This window comes from Mustela nivalis, assembly GCF_964662115.1.
Source record: "Mustela nivalis genome assembly, chromosome: 3".
In the NCBI taxonomy this organism is placed as follows: Eukaryota; Metazoa; Chordata; class Mammalia; order Carnivora; family Mustelidae; genus Mustela; species Mustela nivalis.
In genome coordinates, this window is record NC_139022.1 from 108,963,601 (window position 1) to 108,990,530 (window position 26,930).

The 26,930-nt window shown below is 50.8% G+C and overlaps 1 protein-coding gene and 1 long non-coding RNA gene across 20 annotated transcripts in view; both read right to left on the bottom strand.

The window, feature by feature from the left end:
* LOC309862188 overlaps window positions 1-4,078 on the bottom strand; it is a 29,247-nt gene extending 25,169 nt beyond the window's left edge. Inside the window, exons 1-2 of one of the 2 annotated variants that reach the window (XR_014310342.1) lie at window positions 3,998-4,078; window positions 2,148-2,235 (exon numbers count right to left, since the gene is read on the bottom strand). This is a non-coding gene — a long non-coding RNA (uncharacterized lncRNA). The remainder of the gene's footprint in view (window positions 1-2,147; window positions 2,236-3,997) is intronic. The other variant, XR_014310343.1, reaches the window with a different exon arrangement.
* Window positions 4,079-13,508: 9,430 nt separating this feature from the next.
* JADE2 (jade family PHD finger 2) overlaps window positions 13,509-26,930 on the bottom strand; it is a 53,363-nt gene continuing 39,941 nt past the window's right edge. For 10 of the 18 annotated variants that reach the window (XM_082725645.1, XM_082725658.1, XM_082725656.1 and 7 more), the window contains 3 exons: window positions 22,275-22,392; window positions 19,550-19,678; window positions 13,509-18,232 (listed from right to left, as the gene is read on the bottom strand). In XM_082725645.1, coding sequence (XP_082581771.1) covers window positions 17,427-18,232; window positions 19,550-19,678; window positions 22,275-22,392 — 1,053 coding nt within the window. In that variant the 3' untranslated portion in view covers window positions 13,509-17,426. The remainder of the gene's footprint in view (window positions 18,233-19,549; window positions 19,679-22,274; window positions 22,393-26,930) is intronic. The other 8 variants (XM_082725649.1, XM_082725647.1, XM_082725648.1 and 5 more) reach the window with 3 other exon arrangements.

Consider the following 26,930-nt stretch of genomic DNA (forward strand, 5'->3'; position numbering starts at 1 on the left):
GATGTCTGGGTCCTGGGATGGAGCCCCGAGTTAGACTCCACACTCAGCATTGAGTCAGCTTCTGCCTTTCATTCTCCCTCTGCCCACGCACCCTGCCCCCCAGCCCACCATGTGCTTTCTTACAAATAAATAAAAATCTTTAAATAAATAAACGAATAAAATTTTAAAAATAAAATTTGACATCAAGGCTCAATAATTTTCTGGCTATTACGTAGTATATAAAGTAAGCTTTGCTTTGGAACGTGGGTTTTGATTTGGGACGTTATAACAAGTAATTTAAGATGTTTACTAAAGTCACTAACTTCAGTGATGGCAATATGCCACTACAAACAAGCTCTTTATGTTGCAAAAGTTAACTCAAGAGCTTTCTTCCTTGATTGTACTGAAAGGGCTTGGGTTAATAGGTAACACATCAATGCAGTCAAAAGGTTTTCTACCTAACAGGTTTCAAGGCTGTTTAAAAGTAAAAAAGGAGAAGAAATAATTGGAGGAGAGATACAGGCGGACAGGGGTCAAAATGGAGATTTTTGTTCATGCTTTCTTTTTTTTTTAAGATTTTATTTATTTATTTGACAGACAGAGGTCACAAGTAGGCAGAGAGAGAGGAAGGGAAGCAGGCTCCCTGCTGAGCAGAGAGCCCGATGCAGGGCTCCATCCCAGGACCCTGGGATCATGACCTGAGCTGAAGGAAGAGGATTTAACCTACTGAGCCACCCAGGCATCCCATAAAAGCAACTTTAAATGAAAAGAGAATACACCCAAACAGTTAGGGCCTAAGGGGCCAGAAACTTTGGATACCTTTTCTTCTTTTCTGTAGCTGTCTCTTTTTCTCTAACTTAAACAAGCAACTAGAGATGAAGAATGGGGTGTCTAGACTCAGACCTTACCTGAGCTGAAATCCCAGCTCTCTCTTATCAGCTTTGGTGCCCCTGTTCACTGCTTTCTTGAGCAAAAAGTAACTAAAAGTGGGGCACCTGGGTGGCTCAGTTGGTTAAGCAAATGCCTGCAGCTCAGGTCATGATTCTGGGGTCTCTGAATCGAATTCCACATCCTGCTCCCCCTGCTCAGAGGGGAACCTGCTTCTCCCTCTCCCTCTGCCTGCTACAACCCCCGCTTGTAGTCTCTCTGTCAAATAAATAAAATCTTAAAAAAAAAAAAAAAAGGCGGGCCCCTGGGTGGCTCAGTGGGTTAAAGCCTCTGCCTTCGGCTCAGGTCATGATCCCAGGATCATAGAATCGAGCCCCAAATCAGGCTCTCTGCTTGGCAGGGAGCCTGCTTCCTCCTCTCTCTCTGACTCCCTTTCTGCCTACTTGTGATCTCTGTCAAATAAATAAATAAAATCTTAAAAAGAAAAAAAAAGCAACTGAAGGTGAAATTCAGTATTGGAATTGTAGTCCCATTTGATCTGGGATTAGCAAAATTTCACAAACTAGAGAGATTAGAAATATTACCAAGTTACAGCACCACTTTTATGGTTCTCCTAGCACTTGGGTTTGGGTTCAAGTCTGTTTAGACCTGTATCCGGACTGGGAAGCCCATACCAGGCTGAATGCAGTCTGGAGAAAATCAAGTTGACTTTTGGCTATTCTAGGGTCTTCACTTAAAAAAAAAAAAAAAAAAAAAAAAGTTGGGGTGCCTAGGTGGCTCAGTTGGTGAAGAAACCAACTCTTGATTTTGGCTCAGGTCATGATCTCAGGGTCATGGGCTGGAGCCCAACACAGTGCTTGGCAATCCACAAGGTGTGTGCTTCCGGATTCTCTCTCCCTCTCCCTCCACTCTTCCCCCTGCTTGCACATGCACATGTCCTTTCTCTAAAGTAGATAAATATAAATAAATGAATAAATAAAATTTAAAGAATTTTTTAAAGTGAAGTAGAGTTGACATACCCAATATAATGACATATTATATTAGTTTCAGGTGTATAGCATACTGATATGACAATTCTACACTTAATGCTCATCACAGTAAGTTTAGTCACTATCTGCCACCATACAATGTTATTACAGTATTATTAACTATCTTCCCTATGCTATACTTTTCATCTTTGTGACTTATTTATTTTATAACTGGAAGTTTGTACCTCCTAATCCACTTTATGTCCTGCACCTGGCCCACAACAAGAGCCATCTTGCACACCTTTCTCTCACCTGGAATGTCCCAATTGCCTCATCCAAATTCTTCACCTTCGAGGTCCACATCAAGTTCTGCCACCTCTGAGACACATCTGTGACACCTCTGTAAAAACAAATTACTAGACTCAGAAGGCAATGCCTCTAGCCAACTGTTTTGCTGTAAAAATGCTCTAGACTAAGTAAATTAGTATAATTTCCAGGAAAACAAAAAACATTTAACTTTAGCAGAAGCATCATTTTGTTACTACAGTTTAGCACAGGAAGGGGTTTGGCCATCACAATGGAGTAACAGGACCAGTTCAACTACACTAGTGCCTTACTTATGAATAGAACTACATGATAGGGGCGCTTGGGTAGCCCAGCTGATGAAGCCTCTGACTCTTGGTTTTGGCTCTGGTCATGATCTCACCGTCATGGGATGCTGAGCATGGATCAGGCTCTGCCCGCAGCACGTAGCTCGCTTCTCTCTCCCTCGCCCTCTCCCTCTGCCTCTGTCCCATGCCCCCGCTCTCTCTTGCACAATAAATAAAATCTGTGACTAAAATAAATAAAATACTGGGATCCCTGGGTGGCTCCCTCAGTTAAGCATCTGCCTCCAGCACACCACGAGATCCTTGGGTCCTGGGATTGACGCCCCCCTGAGCAAGGAGTCTAATTCTCCCTCTGCCCGCCCCTCCCCCTGCTTCTGCCCTCTGACAAGTAAAATCTTAAAAAATAATAAAATCCCTTAAAAAATAAAAAAATAAAATAACAGCATGATGAACCACATTTAGCTTTGGGAGTGGGTCCTATTCTTCAAATTGATTAAGTATAGTTGATGCACAATGTTACATTAGTTTCAAGTGTACAACACATTGGTTCAACAACTATATACCCAAAATTATAGCTACTATCTGCTTTCTTTAGTCTCTTAGAAATTTTTTAAAAAGATTTTATTTATTTATTTGAGAGAGAGAGAGAGATCACAAGAAGGTGGGGAGGGGTGGTGGAACAGGAGCAGAGAGCCCATTGTGGGGCTTGATCCGAGGACCTTGAGATCATAACCTGAGCTGAGGGCAGAGACTTAACCATTGAACCACCCAGGCGCCCCTTTCTTTGGTCTTATAGCAGTAGAAAAAGTGGTCAAACACTGGTTCTCTCTGAATTCGTGAGGAATAAATAAAGGCCTAAATTTTATTTGTGGAATCTGGCTTTTAACTCCTTTAGCCCTTTTTTCAGCAGTAACAAATGACCTAAGCATTGTAAACCTAGGTGGAGATTAGAATCCCTACCTCCAAGGAATTGTTGAAAGGATAAAATAAGAAAATACACTGCAAAAATGTACTAAGCACTCAACAAATGGTAGTCATATACACACACACACACACACACACACACACATATATATATATATATATATATATATATATATATATATATAAACGATGTACATTTATGTACAAAATATAGCCCCTGGGTTGTGTCCAAATAGGCAGAAGTACTGGGGGCAGGCTAAGTCTTAACATGGGTTCCCTGACTTGTCAGAACGTCCTGAACCTCTTAAAATTTGAGGCAGAACTTCATGCTCAGTCGTGTTGCTATAGTCTACTGCAAAAACGATTCAGTATGCATCAGTCTCAAGTAAGTTCGTGAACCAAAATAAGGCGCGGAACCAGGAGGGCAGTTAAGGTTTTGATCCGAGGACGAGGAATTGGGGGTGACCTAAGGAAACGTCTCGGGTCACCTGAGGGGAAGTAAAAATCAGCAGTGCGGGTCTCGGCCTGCTGCCCTTCCTCCTGGAGATCTCAGTAGGTGACGGCCCACCCTTGCGTCTCTTTTCTCTGCCCCTTGACCCCGGCGAGGCCTCCACACCTCCCTCCACTTACCCCCAGAACCTCGCGCTGAGGTAGGAAACGCTTGGAGCCTCAGCGGTCAGCTCCTTGACCACGCGGCCTCGAGGAAGCTTCAAACTGGGCGCGGCGGCGGGGCCAAGGCGCGGGGTGGGGCTGCAGGTAGAGCTCCAGCCTATGAGAGAGCGGCGTTCGGGTGACGGGGGCGGGGCGATGGGGAGCGCGCCGTGCTCGGGGACGTCACTTTGGAGAACGTCCGCCTGTGGGACTGGGTCTGAGGTCGAGTTGAAGAGCTCTAGCGCTGGAGAAGCAAAGTAGGTGGGAGCTCGTGTGTAACTAAGGGCTCCATTGCCCAGGAACAGAGTTCTGTCAGCTCCTGAAGGAAACTCTTCAATGCTGCCTTCTTTCCTGACTGCCTGACCGCTGATGGCAAGGGCACGAAGCCATTTAGAGAACAACCTGAGTTTTTCTCCACTCCAGCTTCTATATAGGGCCAGGCTGAGAATCATCAGTCCTCTGGTAGTTGGGTAGCAGTGGGGTCCCTCCTGGACTCTCCGGGGCTTCATTCTGCCTTCCTCCTCCGAGAAGCAGTGCTCCGACTGTTCTATGAGATGATTGGACAGCCTTTGCCTACCACCCCATATGTCAGTGCTGGGCTGGGCAAAATAGGGAGGAACCCCACTAGGGTTCTCGCTTTTTTTCCCCCCTCTCTCACACACAAAACTTTACATATGGAGAACCATTATTTATCACCAGGCACTTGGCAAGTATTGTGCTGCCGTTAGATTCAGTTCTGGGTGCGTGGCCTCACTTTCGGTCTGCTTCTCCTTTAGTCTGTAGGCATTTCCTGAACACCTGCTGGCAACTGGCATCACATACTGAAAAATGGGTAAAGATCTGCCCAGGAAACCATGGGAGGCAAAAGGAAAAGGTACCCAAACATTACCAAAGAGGCTTTTAGAAAGCACGCACCAAAAGGAGTACAAATTGGTTAGGTGGAGAGGTGAGAGAGGATGTGCCAATTAGGTAACCCACAAAAGACAAAGGCATCACAATAAAAGCCATGTTGTAATTTGGGGACTGATAGAGCTCAGTGCCTGAAGAGGACTATGGGAAGAATGTTCTAGGAAAAAGACAAGAGTGGAGGGAAAGACTGAAGAGCATGAAGCCTGACCTGAGGAGGAAGCAGGAGAAGAACCCCAGGTTTTTCCCATCCTGTTTCTTACCTGTAATGATATGTACATTTTTTTAAAAGATTATTTATTTATTTATTTAACAGAGAGAGAGAGCGAGTGAGGGAACACCCAGGCACCCCTATGTACATTATTTCTGACACTGGTTCCAAAATCAGCCTTGTATGAGGTATGACCATGTTTAGCAATCCACAGTAGGAGGTAGTGATCCACCAGGATATTCTGCTCTTGGGACCATCAGATCAGGATCCAGACATGCTATTTGAAGTTGGGACCCTCTGGATAGACATGTCTTTTTTTTTTTTTTTTTTAAAGATTTTATTTATTTATTTGACAGACAGAGATCACAAGTAGGCAGAGAGGCAGGCAGAGAGAGAGAGAGAGAGGGAAGCAGGCTTCCTGCGGAGCAGGGATCCCGATGCGGGGCTCGATCCCAGGACCCTGAGATCATGACCCGAGCCGAAGGCAGCAGCCCAAACCACTGAGCCACCCAGGCGCCCCTAGACATGTCCTTCTTAAAATGCCACATTGACTATTGAGCATGTACACCAGAATGTATGGTGCTGACAGTGGGGAATATGCTGATTTGAGGTAAAACTAAAAGTCAAGCATGAAGCTGTTGAAACAGCAGGGATTGTCAATCTATAAAAGGGCTGGCCAAGCCCTGGGGTCAGTAACAGGTGGGTGCTCCCTGAGGATACTGCTGGGAGAGCGGGGAACTGAGACAGCATCAGTTCCATCTGACCCCTCTCTCTGCAAGCCTGTGACGTGGGACTGGCTTTACCTGAAAAGTGTGGGGATCTGCTGGTTCCACCAATCAAATGATGCAAGTGTAATTGTAGGAGTAAGGGGAGGGGCATACCTATCTGCATTCTAATCCCCTAAGAAAGTACCCAACTTGAAGAGTCAGATGGGCTTATCTTAACTCATCAAATAGCCTAAGGGCTGTCCAGTGAACACTGGACTGTACATGATCTCTGGCTTCAGGACTCAGGAGGACCTGTGAATAGGAACAAGCTTCAAGGAGACAATTATAGTTGAATTTAAAGAAGATTTTTTTTTTTTTTTTTTTTTTTTTTTTAAGCACAGATGACTTAGCACTGGATTGCCTTTAAAATGGCAGTCTCTCTGTCATTAAAATTCAGAGACTGTTCTCAAGAAGTTGGTTTGGAAGACTGAGTAAGGGACATGTGGGAGGGCTAGTAATCAGGCTCACAGAAATCCCAGATGTGGAGAAGTGTTACAGACAAGAGATTACTCAGATAGAAGGGACCATAACAGATCCACCTTGTTTGTCCTAAATGTTACAGATGATGTATTTACCGAATTCCCTGGTCAGTTATTTATAATGCAGCGGGTAAAAGCCCTTAAATGGCAACCCATTCCTGACCCCTCTCACTCTACAGAGGTTTTTTCCCTTTCCTTTCTGTTCTTGCCTTCACTTAATAAATTTTCACCTCACTTCACCTTTTTGTCCGTGAGATTCATTCTTCAACTCTGTGAGACAAGAACCCTGCAACAAGATGAGCTTTCACTTTCCCCTACCCCCCAAACTCGAGTCCTCTCACCCAGATGCAGCTCCAAAGATGAGGGCCAAGCAGGAACCAGGATTAATGGTGCAAACTGGTGCCAGTCCCATACCCTTTCTTTTTTTTTTTTTTTTAAGATTTTATTTATTTATTTGACAGACAGAAATCACAAGTAGGCAGAGAAGCAGGCAGAGAGAGAGAAGGGGAAACAGGCTCCTGCTGAGCAGAGAGCCCTATGTGGGGCTCGATCCCAGGATCCTGAGACCATGAACTGAGCGGAAGGCAGAGACTTAATCCACTGAGCCACCCAGGCGCCCCTCCCATACCCTTTCTTGACTAGAAGGAAGTGCTCCTGTTTTGGGGGGTGGAGGTGGGGTTTCTCTGAGATTTGAGCATCCCTTCTGATTTCTGGTGCCTCTTCAGGGCACATCGTTCTTCCTTTGACATTAACCCATTATGGAGTCTTAACAGTGGATGAGGCAGCGATTAGGCCCACCTGACCTCCTTCCCAAGCTTCCTTCTGTAAGCTAATGGGCATGAATGTTATGGCTAGCATGTGGGAAGCCAGGCTATGAAACTAAGCACCTGTGACCAGAACCAGGCCCCCAAATGGGAGTTTTGGAACATGGACAGGTGAAGGTTTATTTTGCTGAGTCACTTTCTGTCTTGGCTTCTCTTGTAAACCACCCCCCCCCCCTTGTGAGTTTCATGTTGCTCACAACATTCAGTTCTTAGCAATGGAACATTCCTTCTTTGCAAAAAGGGGTGGGGGGATAGGAGGGATGTTCTATTCAGCTACATTCTAGCTCTTGGGTTACAAGGTTTCAAGTGTACAGGACTGTGTACAGGACTGCCACCCGAGAACTCAGCTGGTAGGCTGGGGGTTTCTTAGGCCCAGGCAGCTGACTGTTACAGGTATCACAGTGAGCTGCTCCCTGACACCCCTCAGAGGTGTACAACCAGCCCCTATTTCAGCCCCCACCCAGGGAGCAGACAGGCCCTCACCCCAGACCACAGTTGTCCTGGATGGGGGTAGGGAGGCCCTTGAGAACTTGTAAACAACCAGGCTCTGCCAGCTCAGATTCCAGGAAGTGAGTTAGTAAACAAATCCCTCTGGCCTCCTCACCTCTGGTTAGTCTGCCAGCCCAGAGCTGTTCTCTGCCCAAACCTCCTCTTCCCCTCCTCTTCCACCTTTGCGGAGTCCTCATTTTGCCTACCGCATGTCTGTATCCCCTTAAAACCTCTCACCTACCCTGCATGGGGGTCCAGCAGGAACTGTCATCCTCTCTCTCTCTTTTTTTTTTTTTTTTAAGATTTTATTTATTTATTTGACAGACAGAGATCACAAGCAGGCAGAGAGGCAGGCAGAGAGAGAGAGGAGGAAGCAGGCTCCCTGCTGAGCAGAGAGCCCGATGTGGGACTCGATCCCAGGACCCTGAGATCCTGACCTGAGCCAAAGGCAGAGGCTCAACCCTCTGAGCCACCCAGGCGCCCCTGTCATCCTCATTTAACAAATGAAGGAATTGAGGCCCAGAAGGACCAAAATACCAGTCCTCAATTCTCCATTACACCCAAATTCCCCAGATTCCATTTCTGCAGCAAGAAGCCTTGAGTTTAAGCTTTGAGTTGGGGGACCTACAGGAGTCGGGTGCCCCAGGAAAGGCCCCAATATCAACTTCTTTTTTTTTTTTTTTGAAAGTTTTTTAGAATGGCTTCTTTTTGCTTAACATTTTGTTTGTTGTTGCTGTAAAAAAACAACCTTATTGAATGTGCCTTATTGAATGTAGCAGGGATTTCACCCCTGACCCATAGTATTTTTTTTTTAAACTGGGGTGAATGAAAAAACACATAGCATAAAATACACGTAGCAAGTTCTTTTATGTATGTATGTATCTATGTATTAGGGAGTGTGAGGAAAGAGGGAGAGAAGGAGAAGCAGGCTCCCGAGCAGGGAGCCTAACAACGTGGGGCTGGATCCCAAGACTCTGGGATCGTGACGTCAGTCAAAGGCAGCGGCTCAACTGAATGAGCCATCCAGGCACTCCCACATACCACTTCTAAGTGTAAAGTACAGTGCAGTCAACCATATGCACACTGCTGAGCACCAGATCCCCAGAATCCCCTATCCTGCCTCTATACCAGCAACTGAACTCAAGGGGTTTGCCGCTTGGGGTGCATCAAATTGACCACCACCCAAGAAAGTGTTGGGAGCAAAGAATTTTTATTACTTGTCGCAAGTAAGGAGACAGGGAGATAGCTCTCGAAGCACTGCCTCCTCTTAGGGTTAATACAGGGACGTTTATTCAGTATGCTTCAGAACAGGAGCATGGAGCCCAACCCATTAAGGAACTCACCCGTATTTTGTTACTTAAGCACTTCGGATAAATTGCGCGTGCTCAGCTTAGCATGTCAAGGCGCTGTGCATACATGGTGTGTTCAAAAATGGCTGAACCCCCCCCCCCCAACTCCCGCCCAAGAGATCTTAGAATTATAATGAGTTAAAGGTAACTTCAGGGCAATTTAGGGGGCTTCTCTTGAAGGCCTCAGCAAGAGTCCGGCTCAAACTGGCTCATGCCGCTGGTTATCCAGGGGAACACCTGGCCCCAATCTCCTTGGTGGGAGCTGCTTGTTCTACAAAACAGACACATTCTTTTTTTTTTTTTTTTTTTTTTTTTAAGATTTTATTTATTTATTTGACAGAGAGAGATCACAAGTAGGCAGAGAACTAGGCAGAGAGAGAAGGGGAAGCAGGCTCCCCGCTGAGCAGAGAGCCCGATGCGGGGCTCGATCCTAGGACACTGAGATCATGACCTGAGCCACCCAGGCGCCCCAAACAGACACATTCTTAATCTGCTGTCGTCCCTTCCCCCTCCTCCTTTCTGTTGAGAGCTTGAAGCCCTCTGATCCAAGTTAACTCCTCTTTCCATCCTAGCTCACGCACCTGTTGAACAGCTCCCACCTCCTCTGCTCCTAGACCCTGGCACCCGCCACCCTACTTCCTGTTTCTACCAGCCTAACTACTGAGATACCTCATATAAGACCGATGGTGTAGGATGTGTCTTTTTTGTGATTGCTAATTTCACTTACTTAGCAACATGTGTTCAGTGTTCATATGTCAGAATTTGCTTTCATTTCAAGACCAGGTAACACTCCATTGCATGGATCTGACACCATTTCCTTATCCATTCATCCACTGACGGACATGTGGTTTGCTTCCACCTCTTGGCTATTAGTACTGCAGCCAACAGAAGCGTTTTAGACACTCACCTGCGTCAGTAATAAATGGCCAGTGGGCCTCAAACAGCTCTAGGGAGAAGGGTTCCTTCAAGGATGGAGTTCCATTCAGCCTTAGGCTGGGATGTGAGATGAAATGGGGGCAGGCCCGTCTTGGGTTCTGTGTGTCCTGGCTACTGGCTGCAGCCCCCTTTCCATTGCTCTTGAACTTCAGGGGTGAGCATTCTGGAGTTGTGGAGACAGTCTGGGATCTGCTCCAGTCTTACACACCATGGAAAATCACCCCTCTGCCCGGGCCATGATATAGTGGAGAACATGAGGCTCCTGCTACGATTGCCAGGGAAAATCCAGGATGCAATATTTGGTACATAGTTGTACTGAAGAATTATTCAGTATTTATTTGAAATTCTAATTGCACTGTGGCTCCAGTACTGTTATTTGCTATATCTGGCAACCTAACCTCCAAACCCACTGAGTATCTCCCTCACAAGCCAGGACCAGGACCTTTGCCTCCTGACCCAGGTTCCCCAAGGATAGATGATGTGGATGTTTCTGAACTCCAGGCCTGGCTTGGAGCACAGGGTGTCAAGCCCAATCCTGGTTCACTAAGCTTGCCCCTAAGTCACCTGCTTGACTGAGCCCCCATCCTTGCCTCACGCTCTCTTTGACTCTAGGCAGTGAGTCTGCCTGAAGCCCAGAAAGCTGCCCTAAAATCCATATTTCAGGATTTCTTCTTTTATCAGGCAACCCCCCAAATGGTGATCATGAAACCCCATGTCCTGCCTGTGTTTCTCATCAGGGGAATGAAGAATAGGTGGCTGAGGCAGACTCATAGGGGTGCAGTGAGAGGGACTAACGCCATCTCTGGGAGTGTGGAGCACTCCCTCTCCAACCCGCCATTGATTGCCTCCATTGCTTTAGGAGTTATGAGATAGCAGGGACTGGAAATCCCCGGTCCACCCACCCTACCCAGTGTGGGAACCCCATAGGCCTAAACCAATGCCTTAGCTTCTCAGGAGCCCTCTGGTCCCTTATCCTGAAGGCTGATAAAGAAGATCCTTCTCCGTGCTGGCTCATGAAGGGCCATGGATGGGGGCATGGGTGTCTTGGGGAGGTCTGGACTCCTGAGACTACGGACTGCATGGTTGGGCCTGTTTCTGGGGTCCTTGAGACTTCTTGCTGGAGGCATCTGTGCTTGGGCCCGACGGGCAGCAGATGGCGCCCCATACCCTACCCTTGCAGAAATTTGGTGAGAACAGGGGAGGTTCTCAGAGAACCCCTCCCACCCAGCTCACAGGATGGTCTTAGTGAGTAGTGGACACTGCACTGGATCACAGTGTGTCTCCCACACTGGCCCGGTCTCTTCCTACAGGCATATGGTCATCCTAACATCCTCAGGGCCCAGTAGCAGGTGTTCAGCGAGTGTGGAATCGGTGCAAGCAAGATAGAAGGGTGGATGAATGCCACACCCCTCCTGGAAGATACTGGGAAAGAACTGGCCCTCCATGAGGGAGCTGGGAGCAGCTCAGTCCACACTCGTCCTGTCCTGTTCTCAGGGACAGAGATAACAGAGGCAGCTGCAGGGGCAAAGGCCTAGGAGCCCAAGCCAGTTGTGAGACCCCTGCCGTGAAGCAGTCATGTGGACTTGAGTGGGTGCAGAAAGGGACCCCAGAGGGACTTGGCTGGGAACTAGGGCCAGGTCTACTCCTCTGCCTTCCCTTGTGGAAGGGGGCCAAGGATTCCCAATGGCTGTCTGTCTGTCCCTCACTCCCCACAAACCTGGGTCAATCCAAAGCAATCCAGGAGGCAGCCGATGGCCTCTAGGCCTATGATACCCAAGAGTAGGTACTAGCCACATGGCCATTGAACTCAAAAGGTGGCTTGGCTACCAAACTGAGATGTGCTGTAAATGCAGAAAACACACTGGCCTGCAGAAGAATGTAAAATATCTCATTAGCAATTGTTTTATATGATCTACATGTTTAAGTGCTTATATTTGGATGATAGGTTAAATGAAATTATTATAATTCCACCTTACATGTTTGTTTTCACTTTTTAAAATGTGCGGCTAGGGGCACCTGGGTGGCTCAATGGGTTAATCCTCTGCCTTCGGCTCAGGTCATGATCCCAGGATCCTGGGATCGAGCCCCGCATCGGGCTCTCTGCTCAGCCGGGAGCCTGCTTCCCTCTCTCTCTCTGCCTGCCTCTCTGCCTGCTTGTGATCTCTCTCTCTGTCAAATAAATAAATAAAATAAAATTAAAAAAAAAATGTGCGGCTACCAGAATTACATGTGTGCTTGCACTTGATGTCTACCAAACACTGCTGCTTTAGACCCACAGGTGTCTTGGCCTCTCTGGCCCGTGTAGCAGCTGGGTCAGCTTTCAGGTGTGGGTCTGGCAGTCTGGCAACAGGGCCCCTGCATCACTTTTCTGGACCAAGGTGGCCAAGTGGGCGTGGCATGGTGCCAGTGGAGGGAGGACTGAGAGGATGGGGTGCTGGGGTGCGAGTCCAGGGCAGCTGGCCCCTGTGACAGGTGGGCTGGCTAATCAGAAACCCCAGGTTCACTTCCCATGTCTTCTGTACTGTGGCCACAGACCTTGGATCTGGAGGTAGCCTTGGGGGCTACTGCCTATTGTACCAGTGACAACATGGGGCAATTCTTGCTGGCAGGAAACTTGAGTCGGTGGCTCTAGAAGCTAGGTTCCTTGAATCTCAATTCTACCTCTTCCCGCTTCTGGCTCTAAGAGGAGGTTTAAGATCCCTTCCGACTCTGCATAGTTTGATGCATCTTTGCACATGCCCGAGCCTTTTCAGGAATGCTGTTGGCCCTTCCTTCTACCCCGCTGCCCTGGACCGAGCAACCGTTTATTCTTCAGGTCTCTACTGGAAGTTCTAGGATGGCAGGCTCCTGGTGATGTTTGGTATCCAACCCAGCATGCTGGCAGAATGGAGGTATATGGTCAAGATTCATTGGTGAATGAGTGATTGGTATTATCCCTTCTTCAGGGAAACCTGTCCTGAACTCCTCCCATCCCCCAATTGGCCCAGGCCTCTGTAACTCCCTGTCCACTCGTCATCTGTGTACCTGCTGGACAGTGAGCTGCCCTGGAGCAGGGATTGTGGCTACGCTCCACTCGTCATCTGTGTACCTGCTGGACAGTGAGCTGCCCTGGAGCAGGGATTGTGGCTACGCTCCTAACACCTTCTAGAGCCCGGCACCGAGCAGGTGCTCAGGCAATCAGGAATGAGAAACAAAAACTTCCCTGATGGAGGGACAGGTGCCCGAGGTGCTCTGCAAACCTTCCCAGTGTCCCTCGTAGGTGGCCCACAGCAGGGTGGGACAAGTGCAGGCATCCTGCCAGTGATGTGGAATTTTGCCTCCCAACACAGCTGTGCCTCTGGGAACCTCCCTCACCCGAATCCCGGTGGATGCCAACAGTGAGGAGCAAACACTGCCCTTGAGCACAGCCCCAGATTCGGTCGGAGCATCACTACAGGACTCCTGAGCACTTGCTGGGTCACCAAGCCTCTGCTGGCTGTGGGGTGTGCACCCCCCACCCCCTCAGTGCAACAAAGCCTCACACCAGCCGGCACAGAAAACATTGCTTTATTAACTGCGTTTGCCAACACACGAGGAGTGCAAAGGGCTCCTTGAGACACTGGCCCTGGTGGGAGCCCGGGTCCAGAAAGCCCTATGAGTGAGCAGGACAGGATGGGAGTGGGAGCTACGCAGCAGCGGCAACACGGAATCATGCAGGGCACGCGGGCACTGGCCGTGGCGAGGCGGCCATACATTCTATTGCTCATTAAGGGGAGCGAACGTGGACAATGTACAAAAAGGAGAAATAGGTCTTTGCGTTAATGAAAAATACATTTTTTCTCTACAAAGGAATCTTTTCTAATACAAGAAAATAAATATTGCAACATAAGCCAAAAATAATTTAAAATTGCTCTTTTCAATATATTTTCAATATTTCTCTTGTATATTAACAAATGGCACATCACTTTCTTTGAAACAAGGACAGAAGGTGTCGCCTCCTGTGACATTCATATCATCCCCCCACCCCGAGTCGTTTGCGGAGCACAGAGTGTTTTGTGTGTCTGAGGGACAAGGTGGCAGGAAGTGCCTTAAAGAACAACCAAAAGTCCCAGACTCCATCCCTGGCTCTTTGGCCAATGTGGCCAGCTGGGCCAGGGGTGTGGGAAGTGGCCTCCCCAAGGGCCTTGTGACAGGCATCTGGATCATTCTGCAGAGCTCCGGGCATGGGCAGAGGCTGGCCACATCTGGCCATGAGCAAGGAAATGCCAAGTCCAGCTGCTGCCAACGTCTGTTAGTAGCACACAGGTGATTCTCTAGAAATTGCCCCAGTCAGTCCCACAACGTGCCCATACATGACACACAAACACGCATGCACAAGGACATAGGAGATGTGCCCTGGTACAGACGCACACACCTATAGCCTGGCACCCACGTGTGGAAACCTCAGGGGCTTCTCGAAGGAAATCGAGACCTTCATATTACAAATGCCACACACTGTCACAAAGTCAGAGAGCTCATTTAATAAAATAAAGCCTTCTACCTTTTTTCTCCTTAGTCACTTTAAAATACATTTATGATCCATAAAAATACTTTCCTTGCAACTTATCCTTTTCTCACTGTGAAAAGGGGGAAGGTGGAGCTGTGTAGCCCGGACTGGGAAAATGGGGAATGACAGAATGAGTAACAGAGCAGCTTCTCCCTCCCAGAAGAGGGCCAGTGAGTGGGGACATATATGGTCAAGCATGGGCTCTGCCTCGGCCTATGGCCTGCAAAAGGCTTCCTGCTTTCTTCCCTGTTTCCAAGCTCAACACCAGGGGTGGCAAAGCTGTCCACATGGTGAGCAGTAGACCAGAGAGTAAGTGAAGAGGCTATGGCTAATGGAGGAAATGACAGTGGTGGGGACCAGCATCCTTGACCTCTGCGTTGTCTTGCTGGGTGCCCTAAAGGTGGACAGCTGCCCGGCAAGAATAACTCTAGGGCCTGGCCTGGGAGTGAAGGCCCCCTACTTCCCTCACCAGCTGGCCGAACAGATCCCTGTGCAGGACATGGCCCCAGGGAGAGTCCAGTCCAAAGTCAAAAGCCAACACAGAAGAACATCAAGAGGCCAACCTGGGCAGAGGCCCCCCAAAGAGAGCTGGCTGCCCCCTGCCTGGCCTACCCAGACCAGACCCTGGCCAGACATGCTGCATTCTCTGCCCAGTTCTCTCCTGTCCCCAAGGAGCCCAGACTCTGCCTTGGAACACATGAACGGGTGATGGGGGGGGGGGAAGTGCTGAGTCTCCTGGGCCTGAGCCATTCCTGACACCCCACCCCCAACCCTGGCAGCATTTGGTTGTTCTTTAAGCTCGTCCCCTGGCTTCCTGCGAGGTCAGACCGGGCAATCCAGTACAGACAAGATTGTGACCCAGAGCACGGGGAAGGAGGACTGTTCAAAGGCAGTAAACAGAGAACGGGGATTGGGGCGCCGGTGCGGACACTGCACTGGCCATGACTGCCAAAGAGGCAGGCCGACTCAACTCTACATGGTACCTTGTGCCACCCCAACGCCCAGAATCCTGGAAGCCCGTCCTGAGTCCATTCCACCTGGACCAATTTGCCTGATCTTCTGAACGGAGTCCTATCTTCGCTTCCTATTTTGTTAAAATTCCCATGAAACTGAGTGTCGATGACAATGCCACTGTCGTACCTTGAAAGTTCCGGAGTCAGGGGTGGGTGGCCAAGCTGCTCCCCATCCCGCTGATTTGCAGGTTGTGTATCTGTGTCAGGGGAACCACATGGTAAAGACTTTTGCCATGCTGGTTTTGCGGTCAGGATTCTTCACCCCCTCTGTGAGTCTGAGTTTGGGAAAGCTCATGGTGGACCCAGCCCCGGACCTGAAATCCTATGCTGAGTCCCGCTTCCCAATTTGAACAGTTGAGCAGCAGCAGAACAGTATCCTTTTCCAAGAGCTCGGGCTTGTCTCCTTGGGTGTGTGCAATGAACACATCTCTATGCTTTGTTGCTAAAGAACTCCATTAAAAGAAAAAAAAAAAAAGTCCAAGTGACAAGTTGTCAGGTCCAGGCTGTGCTGTGTTATGGTCAAAATATTCTTTGGCATCCATAGAATGATTCGACTGATTCACTGGACTTTTGCAAGGTTCTTGTTGGAGAAGTTCTAGCTTCACCAGTGGCGGAAGTGACCCAGGAGTAATTCATGAAAGAAAAAAAGCCATGTTTTCACTGAATTCCTTGTTTGTTTGTTCCCTGAGCTATCACCCTGGGGCCTCTCCACTGAAACTCTTCAGAGCAACTACCTGGGACCTAGAGGGTGAAACGGAAAAGGTGGCAGGCGGGTCGGTGGTGGGGAGGGAAGGCATAGCCAGGAGAGGGGGTCACGGCTCATAGGGATAGAGGTACCAGGAACATTCAGCAAGACTTGATCCCTATCCCAGGCCCCGGGATCCCACTGCTTGTTGGAAGGAGGAGTTTCCAAAAGGAAACTGAGGAAGAAGCTCGTCTCTTAGCAGGACTGGAAAATTTGAAAAGGCAAACGGTCTGGTCTGGTCAGGTCAGTCGTCTGGGAGTGACCAGACTTGGGCCGAGACTGGCCCCGAAGGAAGGAAGGAAGTTGGAGCCCCAGAGCAATTCTCTAAGTGGGGGAGTCTGAGCCCCACGCCCCTGTCTGGGCACTGGCCCTCCCTTGCAGCCCTCCACCGGCACTGGCGGCTGGCTGTTTGGGAGTCCCCTGAGTAAATGGCACAGCTCAGGAAGAGTTCCAGGAACCCTTTCTCCGAGCCGCCGGGCTGGGCACTGGCAGGGGTGGAGCAGCAAGGGAGTAGAGGGTCGTGGGGTGGGCAGGCAGGCCTCAGATGATGTGGGTTGATCAGGAACAGCTGCGGTTCCTCTGGAACCAGCGGGCCCTCTGCGCCCCCCTCAGTGCTTTCTTGTATAAGCTCGTTGTGCTTGTGACAGTGAGTAGACTCTGGCTGGGTATCACTTATTAGACTTCCTCGGGGATCAGTGGAGTGCAGCAGGACCCCCCAAATGGACCCCAGTAGGATTTGGGGAAAAGGCGGGGCAGGCCCTGGGCTGGCCCATCTGCCATGAAATAATGCCCAAACGACGGTCTGTGTCACCCAGTGGCAGCGGGCTGGAGTCCTGGGCTCTTCCTCACCTTGCCTACATCTAGCCAGGAGCCCGCCAAGGCCGTGCGGGCCGGGGCGGGGCGCTGCCAAGACAAGGACAGTGCCCAGGATCTGCGATGGTCCTTGCGGCCAGAGCCGTGGAAGGAATCCTACTGTCCTAGGCCAGCACAGAGGAAAGACAACAGTGTGGAATTCAAAACTCTCTCTATATTAAAAATAAAACCACAACAGAGTGGCAGTCTCAAGGGTCTGAGACACTCAGCAGAGATAGGAAATGGCAGTTGTGACTGGGCTGAGGCCTCATGGGAGGACCAGGGCAGGGCCCGGGATGGGGTAGGGGTGACTTAGGAGGCCAGTACCCCCATGCGGACCACCTCTTCAGCCCCTGCTTCCCGGGGAGCCTGCTGCACCCCACTGTCCTCAGCTTCCACATCTGAGTCACTCATCTCCCCATCAGAGAAGTAGCCATCAGTCTCAGTGTCAAAGTGTAAGCTGACCTTGGGCCTCTCGGCCACAGCAGAGGGCGGTCCTGTCCCAGCATCAGGCCTGGCACCTGGCGATCTCCGGGTTCCCTTGTTTTCGCGGGGCAGCCGGAGCCGGCCCAAGGGCTTGGGGCTCACTGGAGGGCCAGGCACTTGGACATTCGAGTCAGCAGCCACTGGGACGGCCTCGTCCGGGGTCTCGGGGCCCAGAGGGGGGCTCTCGGGGGCTGCTGGGATGGGACAGTCCCCAGCTGCAGGGCTAGATGGCAGGTGGGAAGGCGTTCGCCGCGTTGCTTTCCGGGCCACTGGCCCTTGCCCCCCCTTGCCGGAGCCCGCATCCTGGCCCCAGGGCTTCTTGGGGGATTTGTCTGGAATGGTCCGTGAGCCAGGCCCATCCTGTGGTGGCTTCTTCTTGGCAGGCAGGCGGGTGCGGCCCCGGGCTTTCCTGGCAGGGTCCCCGGGGCGCAGTGATGGGTCCCGCATGAAGCTCAGCAGTGTCTCCTCGTCTTGCAGCAGCTCCTCTGACAGCAGCCCGGGAGCGGGGTCTTCATGGTGCCCATGGTTCAGTGACCACTCGCTCATGGCCATGTTTTCTGCCGTGATCTGTACTGACTGAGCCAGCCAGCTGTTGAAGAAGGTGCCATCGATGGGGAAAGAGGTGGACAGGCCTGGCCGAGTGGAGAGAGGAGGCAAGTGAGATGCTCGCAGGTGTGGGTCATACCCTCTCTCAGGAAGCCCTCTCAGACCCTCCCCAGCAGGCCACCTGCCTCCCTCCCTCACTCTGTGCCAGACCACACTGAGCTGTCTGGATTTGCTGATCCCTCCCACCAACACCATGTAAGAGGAGAGGCCACAACATATACCCCTCTCCCCCAGATCAACCTACTCCCAGAAATGGCTTCATGATTTGTGGTGCAGAATGCAAAGGGAAAATGCGGGTTCCCTGTTCAAAAATTATTAAGATATTTCAAGGCAACAAGAGCAGAACATTAAACCAAGCAAGAGCCCTTTGAGAACGTACAAATACACACCCGTGAAGCCAGCTCTGCCCACCACCCCCAACCCCAGGGAAGCAGGAGATGGAGGAATGAAGGGAAACACCCTCATGCCACCAGGGGGCGCTGGGTTTTCATAAGAGCTCCTTCCAAAGCAGAGAAGCTGGATCAGTGTGTCAGGCATGAATAGGGTAGCCAAGGGCTTCTGGGTAGAAATTCCCTCTTGGGGGTCTGGGGCAGCAGGTGATCCTGGGCTTTCCTTTTGATACCCAAGTGGTCCCCTTCTTGAGACTGATGGAAAGACAAGATGACCTGAGGCCTCCCTGCTGGAGGTGAGGTCTGGAAGATGCCACAGCCATCCCTAAAAAGTGTTCCGGGGAAGCATATGACACCCCGGGAGACAGAGCCCAGAGCCGGGGGACATTCAAGAGCTGTTCTGCTTAATGCGGCTGCAGTAAGGACTCTGTGAATGACGATGGGCTGGGCCAGTACCTGTGGCATCTCCTTTGGGTCTCTCTGGGTGGCTCCAGGAAGGCTCCCTGGTGCTGGAGGGAGGGCTCATTGGAGAAATTCCAGCAGAGTGGGACCAGGATGGAGAATTCCGGCAGACCCTCATCTCCCAGCATAGGGCTACATTCTGGAAGGGCCTACATGGCCTACCGGATCCCTTGAGGGCCTCCAGAAAAATCTGGCTTCCAAGACTGGCTAGGGGAATGTGCGTGCGAGCTCCTGAGTCCCCGGCCTAGTCTCCAGGTCTACAAAAGGGGAATTTCTTGGGATGCCAGGCAGGACTCTGAGACCCTACCTGGTTTCCCTTAGGCTAAAAGGTGTGAGCCCCTGAGTATGGAAGGGCCTGGTTAGCCCTTTGGCCTTCCTACTAGGTGCAATAGAGGTGCTGGGAGATCCTGCTGACCTTAGGTTGGAGGCTACAAATGGAGTGATGGTGTGAGCCTGGCCATGTCTGCCAGGCCAGTGTGGCCACTCACTCACCCAGCTGCCCCAGGACTGAGTCAGGCCCCGCTTTCACTTTCTCTTTCTTCTCGGGGCTGCCCTTTGGGCCCTCGCGGCCTTTCCTTTTCGAGTCGCTCTTCTTGCCCTTTGCTCTCCTCCCAGACCCCTCTGTGCCAGGGAAAGAAAGAGCAGGAGGGAAGTGGTTACCCGGAGCAGCTCAGTCAAAACCGTCCTAGGAGTCCTCACTCACCTGAGCCTCACCTTCCAGGTCACCTTGCCCTGCTAATGGGCCCTGGGATCAGAGTCATGGGCGCCTGGGTTAAGTGGGGCTCCAGTGAGTCAGGGACAGCTGGTGGGAAAGGGAGGGGTCACTGCCTACTGCTGCCCTTGAGCAGCTTGGGGAGGGCACAGGACCACGAAGAGGGTGGAGGACACCCTGGAGGACCTGGAAAGCAAGCTGATCTACAGGCCTATAGATGTGGAGGGAGTCCTGGTCGGTGGGGGAAGAAGTTGAGCAGTCAGGACAGGCAGGAGGGCCAAGCTGAATGGCCAGGACAGGGCCTTCAAGACCAGGCCGAGGAGCCAGGCAGGATGGGGTGGAGGAACACTGAAGTGTTGAGACATGGGTTCTAGTCAGGCCCTTGAGCAAGTCTCCTCCCTGGTCTCCTGATCTGCTCTTGAGGTCACTCAATAGATGGCAGACTAGGGGTGCACACCTGGCCCTTATATCCTTTTGATACCTGACCACACAGGTCTAGGGAGCCCCTGAGAATACTGGAACAGGGGAGGACATCTGTAGGGAGAGGCCCAGTTGCCAAAAATCTCCTAGATTTTTAGCTAAAGGCTGGCGCGGTTTCCAGATAAAGCTTCACAAGGAGGTTGAGGGATATGCAGTCTGCCCAGCTCTGTTGCTAACTGCCGGCGCAACCTCAAGCTGGGCCTCAAAAGTCTCATCTCTAAGGTGGGACCTGTGCCTACGTAATTTGGAGACTTCGAAGCTTCCCTTACTTCCCTCGGAAAGTCTGAAATCTTTGAGACCACAAGACTTTGAATTTCTGACCCCATCAACCCCCAAACCTCATTTGAGACATCATCCTTTTATTGTCCCAGTGGCTGCTAGGCCAGCCTCCTTCCAGTTTCTCTAAAAAGACAGGCTTTGGCTTCTCGGATTCCAAACCGTCCTGCCCTCCACCTGGTTTAGCTCACGGCATAAACGTCACTACTGTGGGAAGCCTTCTCCAGCCGTTTGGCCAGATAGGCGCCTCAACAATCTGCTGGTGGTAGCCATGTCCTGTCCCAGGGGCCGGATGTCAAAACCCCAAGGCTATCAGTCAGGTAGGGGCAAACCTGTCTCCCCTCCAAATGGCCTGCTCTGAACAAAGGGCTGCCTGCTGCTGCCACTCAGGTCTAGGAGCTGTAAAAGTGCCCAGACTCAACACGGGGACAGGACCCTGGCTCTTGCCCAGGTTTCTGGAATTCTGGAATCCTGTACCTGAAGCTACTACATGCCCTGCCACTTTCTGTCACCCTGATGGTGGGGCTCTCCATCTGCAGCCAAATGCTTCCCAGGAAGCCTGATGTGTTTCCAGAATAACCACTGCTGTGAAGCCATCCCTGATACTGTCTCTGCATTGGAGCCAGCTGCAGCCCCTCGGGCACCACTCTCCTTTACCTTTCCAGATGAGAGGCTCCACAAGGACAGGGACTCTATCCATTCAGTCCATGGCAGTGTGCCCCACGGTGCCCAGCACAGAGCCTGGCATACTGTCTACACTCAGTTCATGCTTGCTGCAAAAAATCAACAGATTAAGAGGGAGCCTGGAAAGCTCTGGCTGCCAGGAAGCTGCCAGTCCTGGGGAAGCACAGTAAGGTCTGACCTCTGCATGCACTCGACCAAGCCTGAACCAGGACTTTTATCTGGCAGGGCTAAGGTTTCTTAGCCAGAGTGGGTCATGATCCCAAAGGGCACAGCAGGCAGCTTGGCTGGGGCGAGGACGGGGTGGTACCAGGGGCTTGCTCTGAGGGTGGCCCAGCAGCGGCAGCTCCTGGCTCAAAATCTCTCTCCATCTGGCTACATGTCTTCCAACATTAAAGAGCCCTTTTTTGAGTGAAGCACTGCCCTCCTTAAGATGCACACACTCTGGGAAGGGCCCTGTGTCTGGCAGTATCCACACAACTAACAGACTGCAGCAATGTTGAAGCTTTTTTGGCCTTGATTTCCAGATCTTTTGAGTGCATGTCACAGCAACAGTTGAAGAAAATAAAGAAAAAACCCTGCTGGTACAGTGTCTAAATTCTATCAGATGAGGTCAGAGGGTAAGAACACACAGGTTCTCTTCCATCTCTGGAGCAGCTGCCTGATTCAGGATCCACACGGAGGCACATGGGTTCAGAGAAGCTCACTAGCTTCCGCCCTTCCTGCCCCAACACCAGCCTAGAGCCACTGTTGACATGCCGTCCACTCCAGAACCATGATGGCCCTGGAAGTACTTAGGTGTTCCCAGTGGACCAGAAAGCTCCCTGGCCCGAAGCCTCATTCCCAGCTCTGGCTCCTTGTCAGTCAACACAGAAGAGGGCCCTAAGCAGTCCCATCTTGGTCTACTAGTTGGTTATGGACAGTCCATGCATGGGCCAGCAGCCCCGGGCTCCTTGTACATGCCCCCTGTACATGTACAGGCCCTGAACACATACCCTCCCTGGGCCATGGCCCCCTGATAGTGTGCACACTGAGCAGGGGCTGGCAGATGGCAGGGAAGGCACCCACCTCGACACAGGTCCTGTTCAATCAGTTTCATCTGCAGGTGGAATATCTGCTCCTGGAGTTTGCAGATGGCGTGCTTCGTCCTCTCGCGCCTCGTCACCATGTAGCACAGATTTCTAACCTGAGGAGACAAGAGAGAGGTTTGTTATTTTACTCACGGGTGGTCACCCCTGACCTCCCCACTGTGGGGGGCCACCGCTGCCCACTCTGCCCAGGACATCTGGGAATCAGTTCCCAAGCCCCGAGTGTGTCCTCGGCCCCGAGCCACAGTTCTCTGGTCCAAAACACAGGTGGAGCAGAGCCTTGATCCTGCGGCCCCCACTGAGCCAGAGTCAGGAAGGGACGCAGGGAGAGCATCTGGTGAGCTCAGGCTGGGGACTCCCCCACCTCCTCCTGGCCACCATTTCCTGGCCCAGTCTGCCAAGCTGCCCCTCAAGGCCTTTCCAGTATGGCTGCCCTCTCCTATTTACAGTGCCCCAAGGCTCACTGGGACCTGGCAAGGTCACCAGGTCCATCCCTCTGCCTCCTGTTCAAGGCCTCTTTTTCTAAGACATTCCTCAGCCATAAGCCCCGTGGCAAACCCAACTCCTGTCTTAGGACACAGAGCAGTGACACCTCCAGCACAACAGCTTCTGACCCAGCAGGGTTCTGCTGTGGCCAAGCCATGTCCACTTGCTGCACTAGGACCCAAGCCAAGCTCACGCCTGCTCTGGCCAAGGCCCCTAGTCCACATGGCTATGTCCTCAGGAGGGAGGGTAGGGGCCTCTCTGACTCCCTTCGGTCAGCTAGGAAGAGTGTTGAGTGCCTGGGAGACCAGTTTGCTTAGTTCATGGGACAGAGACCCACTTCTGCAGCTGTTCTGAAAGCACCTGAAGCCTGGGCCATGTTGTTCCCTGTCCACCTGGCACCCTTCTCCAGCATGCCATCCCCTCATTGCTGCTCTCAGAATGGCACACTTCTGGGGCCAAAACCAGGCCCCCTCCATCAAGACATTTCCTTGTTCCAGCATCGTGTTCAGCTCCGAGTGGAGCCTCAAAGCAGGGACAGCTGGCCAGCAGCTGTGAGCTGGAATTCTGGGTCCCACCAGGATGGTCTCTCTGTCTGTGTGGCTGGGTTCTGCCTTCAAAGCCGAGTTCAGGCTTCATGTCCTTAAGCTGCCTGGGGGTGACCTGTGGGTTCGAGAGTCCTTGCATTTCTCCTGGCCTGGGGGACAGCTGTGATCACATCCCTCTGTAGACATGGGCATCCTCCCCTTCCTTCCTGAACCTAGCAGTAGGAGAGATCCCAGAAATGCCAGGCTCTGCAGAAACTCCAAAGAGCACTCCACACTGCTAAGTGCACCCAGCTTAGACCCTGGACACAGGCCATCCATGGCCCATACCTCCCTAAGGGGCAGCCACCTGGCCCTGCTTACGAGCCCTTGCTTCCTCTCAAATCCTGGACTTCCTCAGGACCGCCTCATAGCCACATATCCCTGAACACCAGCTGTGGCTCTGGGAACTCAGGTGGCGTTGGGCCCTGGGCTCAGTGGTGCAGAGTGCCATTGGGGAGATCCCTTCCTTCTGAGGGCTTCCTGCCTAGCAGGGCAGAGAGATGTAAAGCAAGTATTGACAGGACAAGGCAACCCTGATCCAGACCTGGGGTGGTGAGAAGGCTTCGTGCACATAGGGGAAGTCAGGCCAAGTGAGAGATGATCATGCACAAGGGCACACAAGGCCAGGCAGGGGAGAGGCAGGGCAAGACCTTGTGGCTAGCGTGCCAGACTTTACCTGACTGAGCCAGGTCGAGGGGATCTGAGGAGGGACTTTGCTGGGGATGGGGGGGTGGGATATAAGTGCTGAGACCCTGGAGTCACCCTTCAGGACCTAGCTCCTCCTCACGTGCCCCCAGAGCCAGTCCATCAGCACGCCCCATTAGTCCCTAGAGAACCTCATTCCTATCAGTTCCCTCCACTTCTGGTCATCATATCAACTCCACTGGGACAGGCAGGCATCCTGACCCTTCAGCTACCTCAGACCGTCTTCTTGAAATGTAAAATCCCCCTCCCCTTAATACCCCCACTGGTTTTCCTACCAGGATGAACAGTGCCCCTTGCCAAATTTTACGTCCAGATGGAATCTCAGATATGATCAGCAAAGATGAGGTCATACCAGATATGAATGAACCCTAAATCTAGTGACTGGTATTCCTATAAGAGGCCACGTGAAGACCATGTGAAGAAGTATAGAAAGCATGCCATGTGACAACACAGGGAGAGATGGAATCAGGGGTCTACAAGTCAAAAAGTGCTAAGCATTGCTGGGAATCAAAAGCCGGGAGAGAGAGGCCTGGAACAGATCCTCCCTCAGAGCCTCTAGACAGAATCAACCTTGACAATGCCCTGATCCTGGACTTGGGAGTCTCTAGAACTGTTAAGAAAACACATTTCTGTAAAGGCTTTGAGTTTGTAATGCTCTGTTATAGAAGGCCTAGAAAATGAACACAGCTTCCTATGACACTTAAGAAAAAAAAAAAAAAAAAAAAAATCAGAGCCAAGTCCAAAGCCTTGCCCAATCTGACTGCCCCCAGGCACCTCACAGCCCATATCCCATAGCCCTCCAGTCTTGTCCTTTCTGTGTCCAACCCCTTTCTGCCTTGGGGCCTTTGTATATATTTGAGGCTCTTTCCAAGGCTGGACCTTGTCCTTCAGGTCCTGGCTCAAATGTCACCTCCGAAAGACCTTCCTTGTCCAATGCATCCAAGCAACCCAACATTTTTCTCCCTGTATCCTAGTCCGTTTCCCTCCCGGCAGTCGCATAGCCTAGTGTGCATGGGGACATTGGGGATGAAGAGAGGTAGACAAATTCATGGATACTCTGGAGGCCTGAAAACAAACCAGTCAACATGTTCAACCTAAAACACAGATCAGTTAAGGTATGGCTTTAAAGAAATTTACCAAATATGTCATTCTCAAAACTTTTTTTTTTTTTTAAGATTTTATTTATTTATTTGACAGAGAGAGATCACAAGTAGGCAGAGAGGCAGGCAGAGAGAGAGGAGGAAGCAGGCTCCCCGTTGAGCAGAGAGCCCGATGCGGGGCTCGATCCCAGGACCCTGAGATCATGACCTGAGCCGAAGGCAGCGGCCTAACCCGCTGAACCACCCAGGCGCCCCTCATTCTTAAACTTTAACACTAACTTCGAAAGATGACCTGAGACTCAGAATTGCAGATGCCCCTCTCAAAGAAACCAACACTTAAGAACTTCCTATTAAAATACAGACTTTGGGGTGTCTGGGTGGCTCAGTGGGTTAAGCCTCTGCCTTCAGCTCAGGTCATCATCTCAGGGTCCTGGGATCGAGCCCTGCATCGGGCTCTCTGCTTAGCAGGGAGCCTGCTACCCCACTCTCTCTCTGCCTGCTTCTCTGCCTACTTGTGATCTTTCTCTCTGTCAAATAAATAAATAAAATCTTAAAAAAATAAATAAATAAAATACAGACTTTTATTGGTCTTTTATCTTTTACAAAAGGGTTTCTTAAGGCAAACCCAAATGAATTACCAGCATCAAGATCCCTTGGGTAGCTGGTTAAAAACACGGACTCCCAAGGCACCTACGTGGCTCAGTTGGTTAAGTGTCTGCCTTCAGCTCGGGCTGTGATCCCAGGGTCCTGAGATTGAGTCCCACATCAGAATCCCAGCTACGCCAGGAGTCTGCTTCTCCCTCTGCCTCTGCCTGCAGCTTCCCCTGCTCGTGCTTTCTCTCTTTTTCTGTCAAGTGAATAAATAAAATATTAAAAGCAAAAACAAAAAAATCCCCCACGGATTCCTAGTGGGGAGCCTGGATGGCCTTAGTCATTTAAGTATCTGACTTGAGGGCGCCTGGGTGGCTCAGTGGGTTGAGCCGCTGCCTTCGGCTCAGGTCATGATCTCAGTGTCCTGGGATCGAGTCCCGCATCAGGCTCTCTGCTCAGCAGGGAACCTGCTTCCTCCTCTCTCTCTGCCTGCCTCTCTGCCTACTTGTGATCTCTCTCTGTCAAATAAATAAATAAAATCTTAAAAAAAAAAAAAGTATCTGACTTGATCTTAGCTCAGGTGTTGGTCTTGGGGTTGTAAGTTCAAGCCCTGTGTTGGGTTCCACACTGAGTGTGCAGCTTACTTATACAAACAAACAAACAAACAAAAACCCACACAGATTCCCAGGCTTGGGAGAATAGCAAAGTCTCTGGGGATTGGGTCCTCAAATACATATTTTATACAGCACTACCTAATCTGAAAATTACTACCCTCAGCCAAGCACCTCCAAAGTGAGCTGCACACGCTACTGAGTTAGTTCATCACCGTATAGGAAAAAGACATTAAAATATCTACTGGTGTGAGTGTGTGTGTGTGTGTGTTTGTAAGATTTTATTTTTAAGTGACCTCCATACCCAGCGTGAACTGCAACTCCCAACACTGAGATCAAGAGTCACACACTCTACGGATGGAGCCAGCCAAGCACCCCTACCAGAGTCTTTTTGATCCTGTGAGAAATTCTGATTATGTCTGCTTCTTAATATACGGTGGTAGACATGAACGAGACATGAAAAAGTATAACATATTGTAGGTAAATGCTGAGTTTTTCTCCTCATAAGGTACACTACACAATCAGTGATACCTGGAGGCTCTCGCTGTAGAAGACAGGA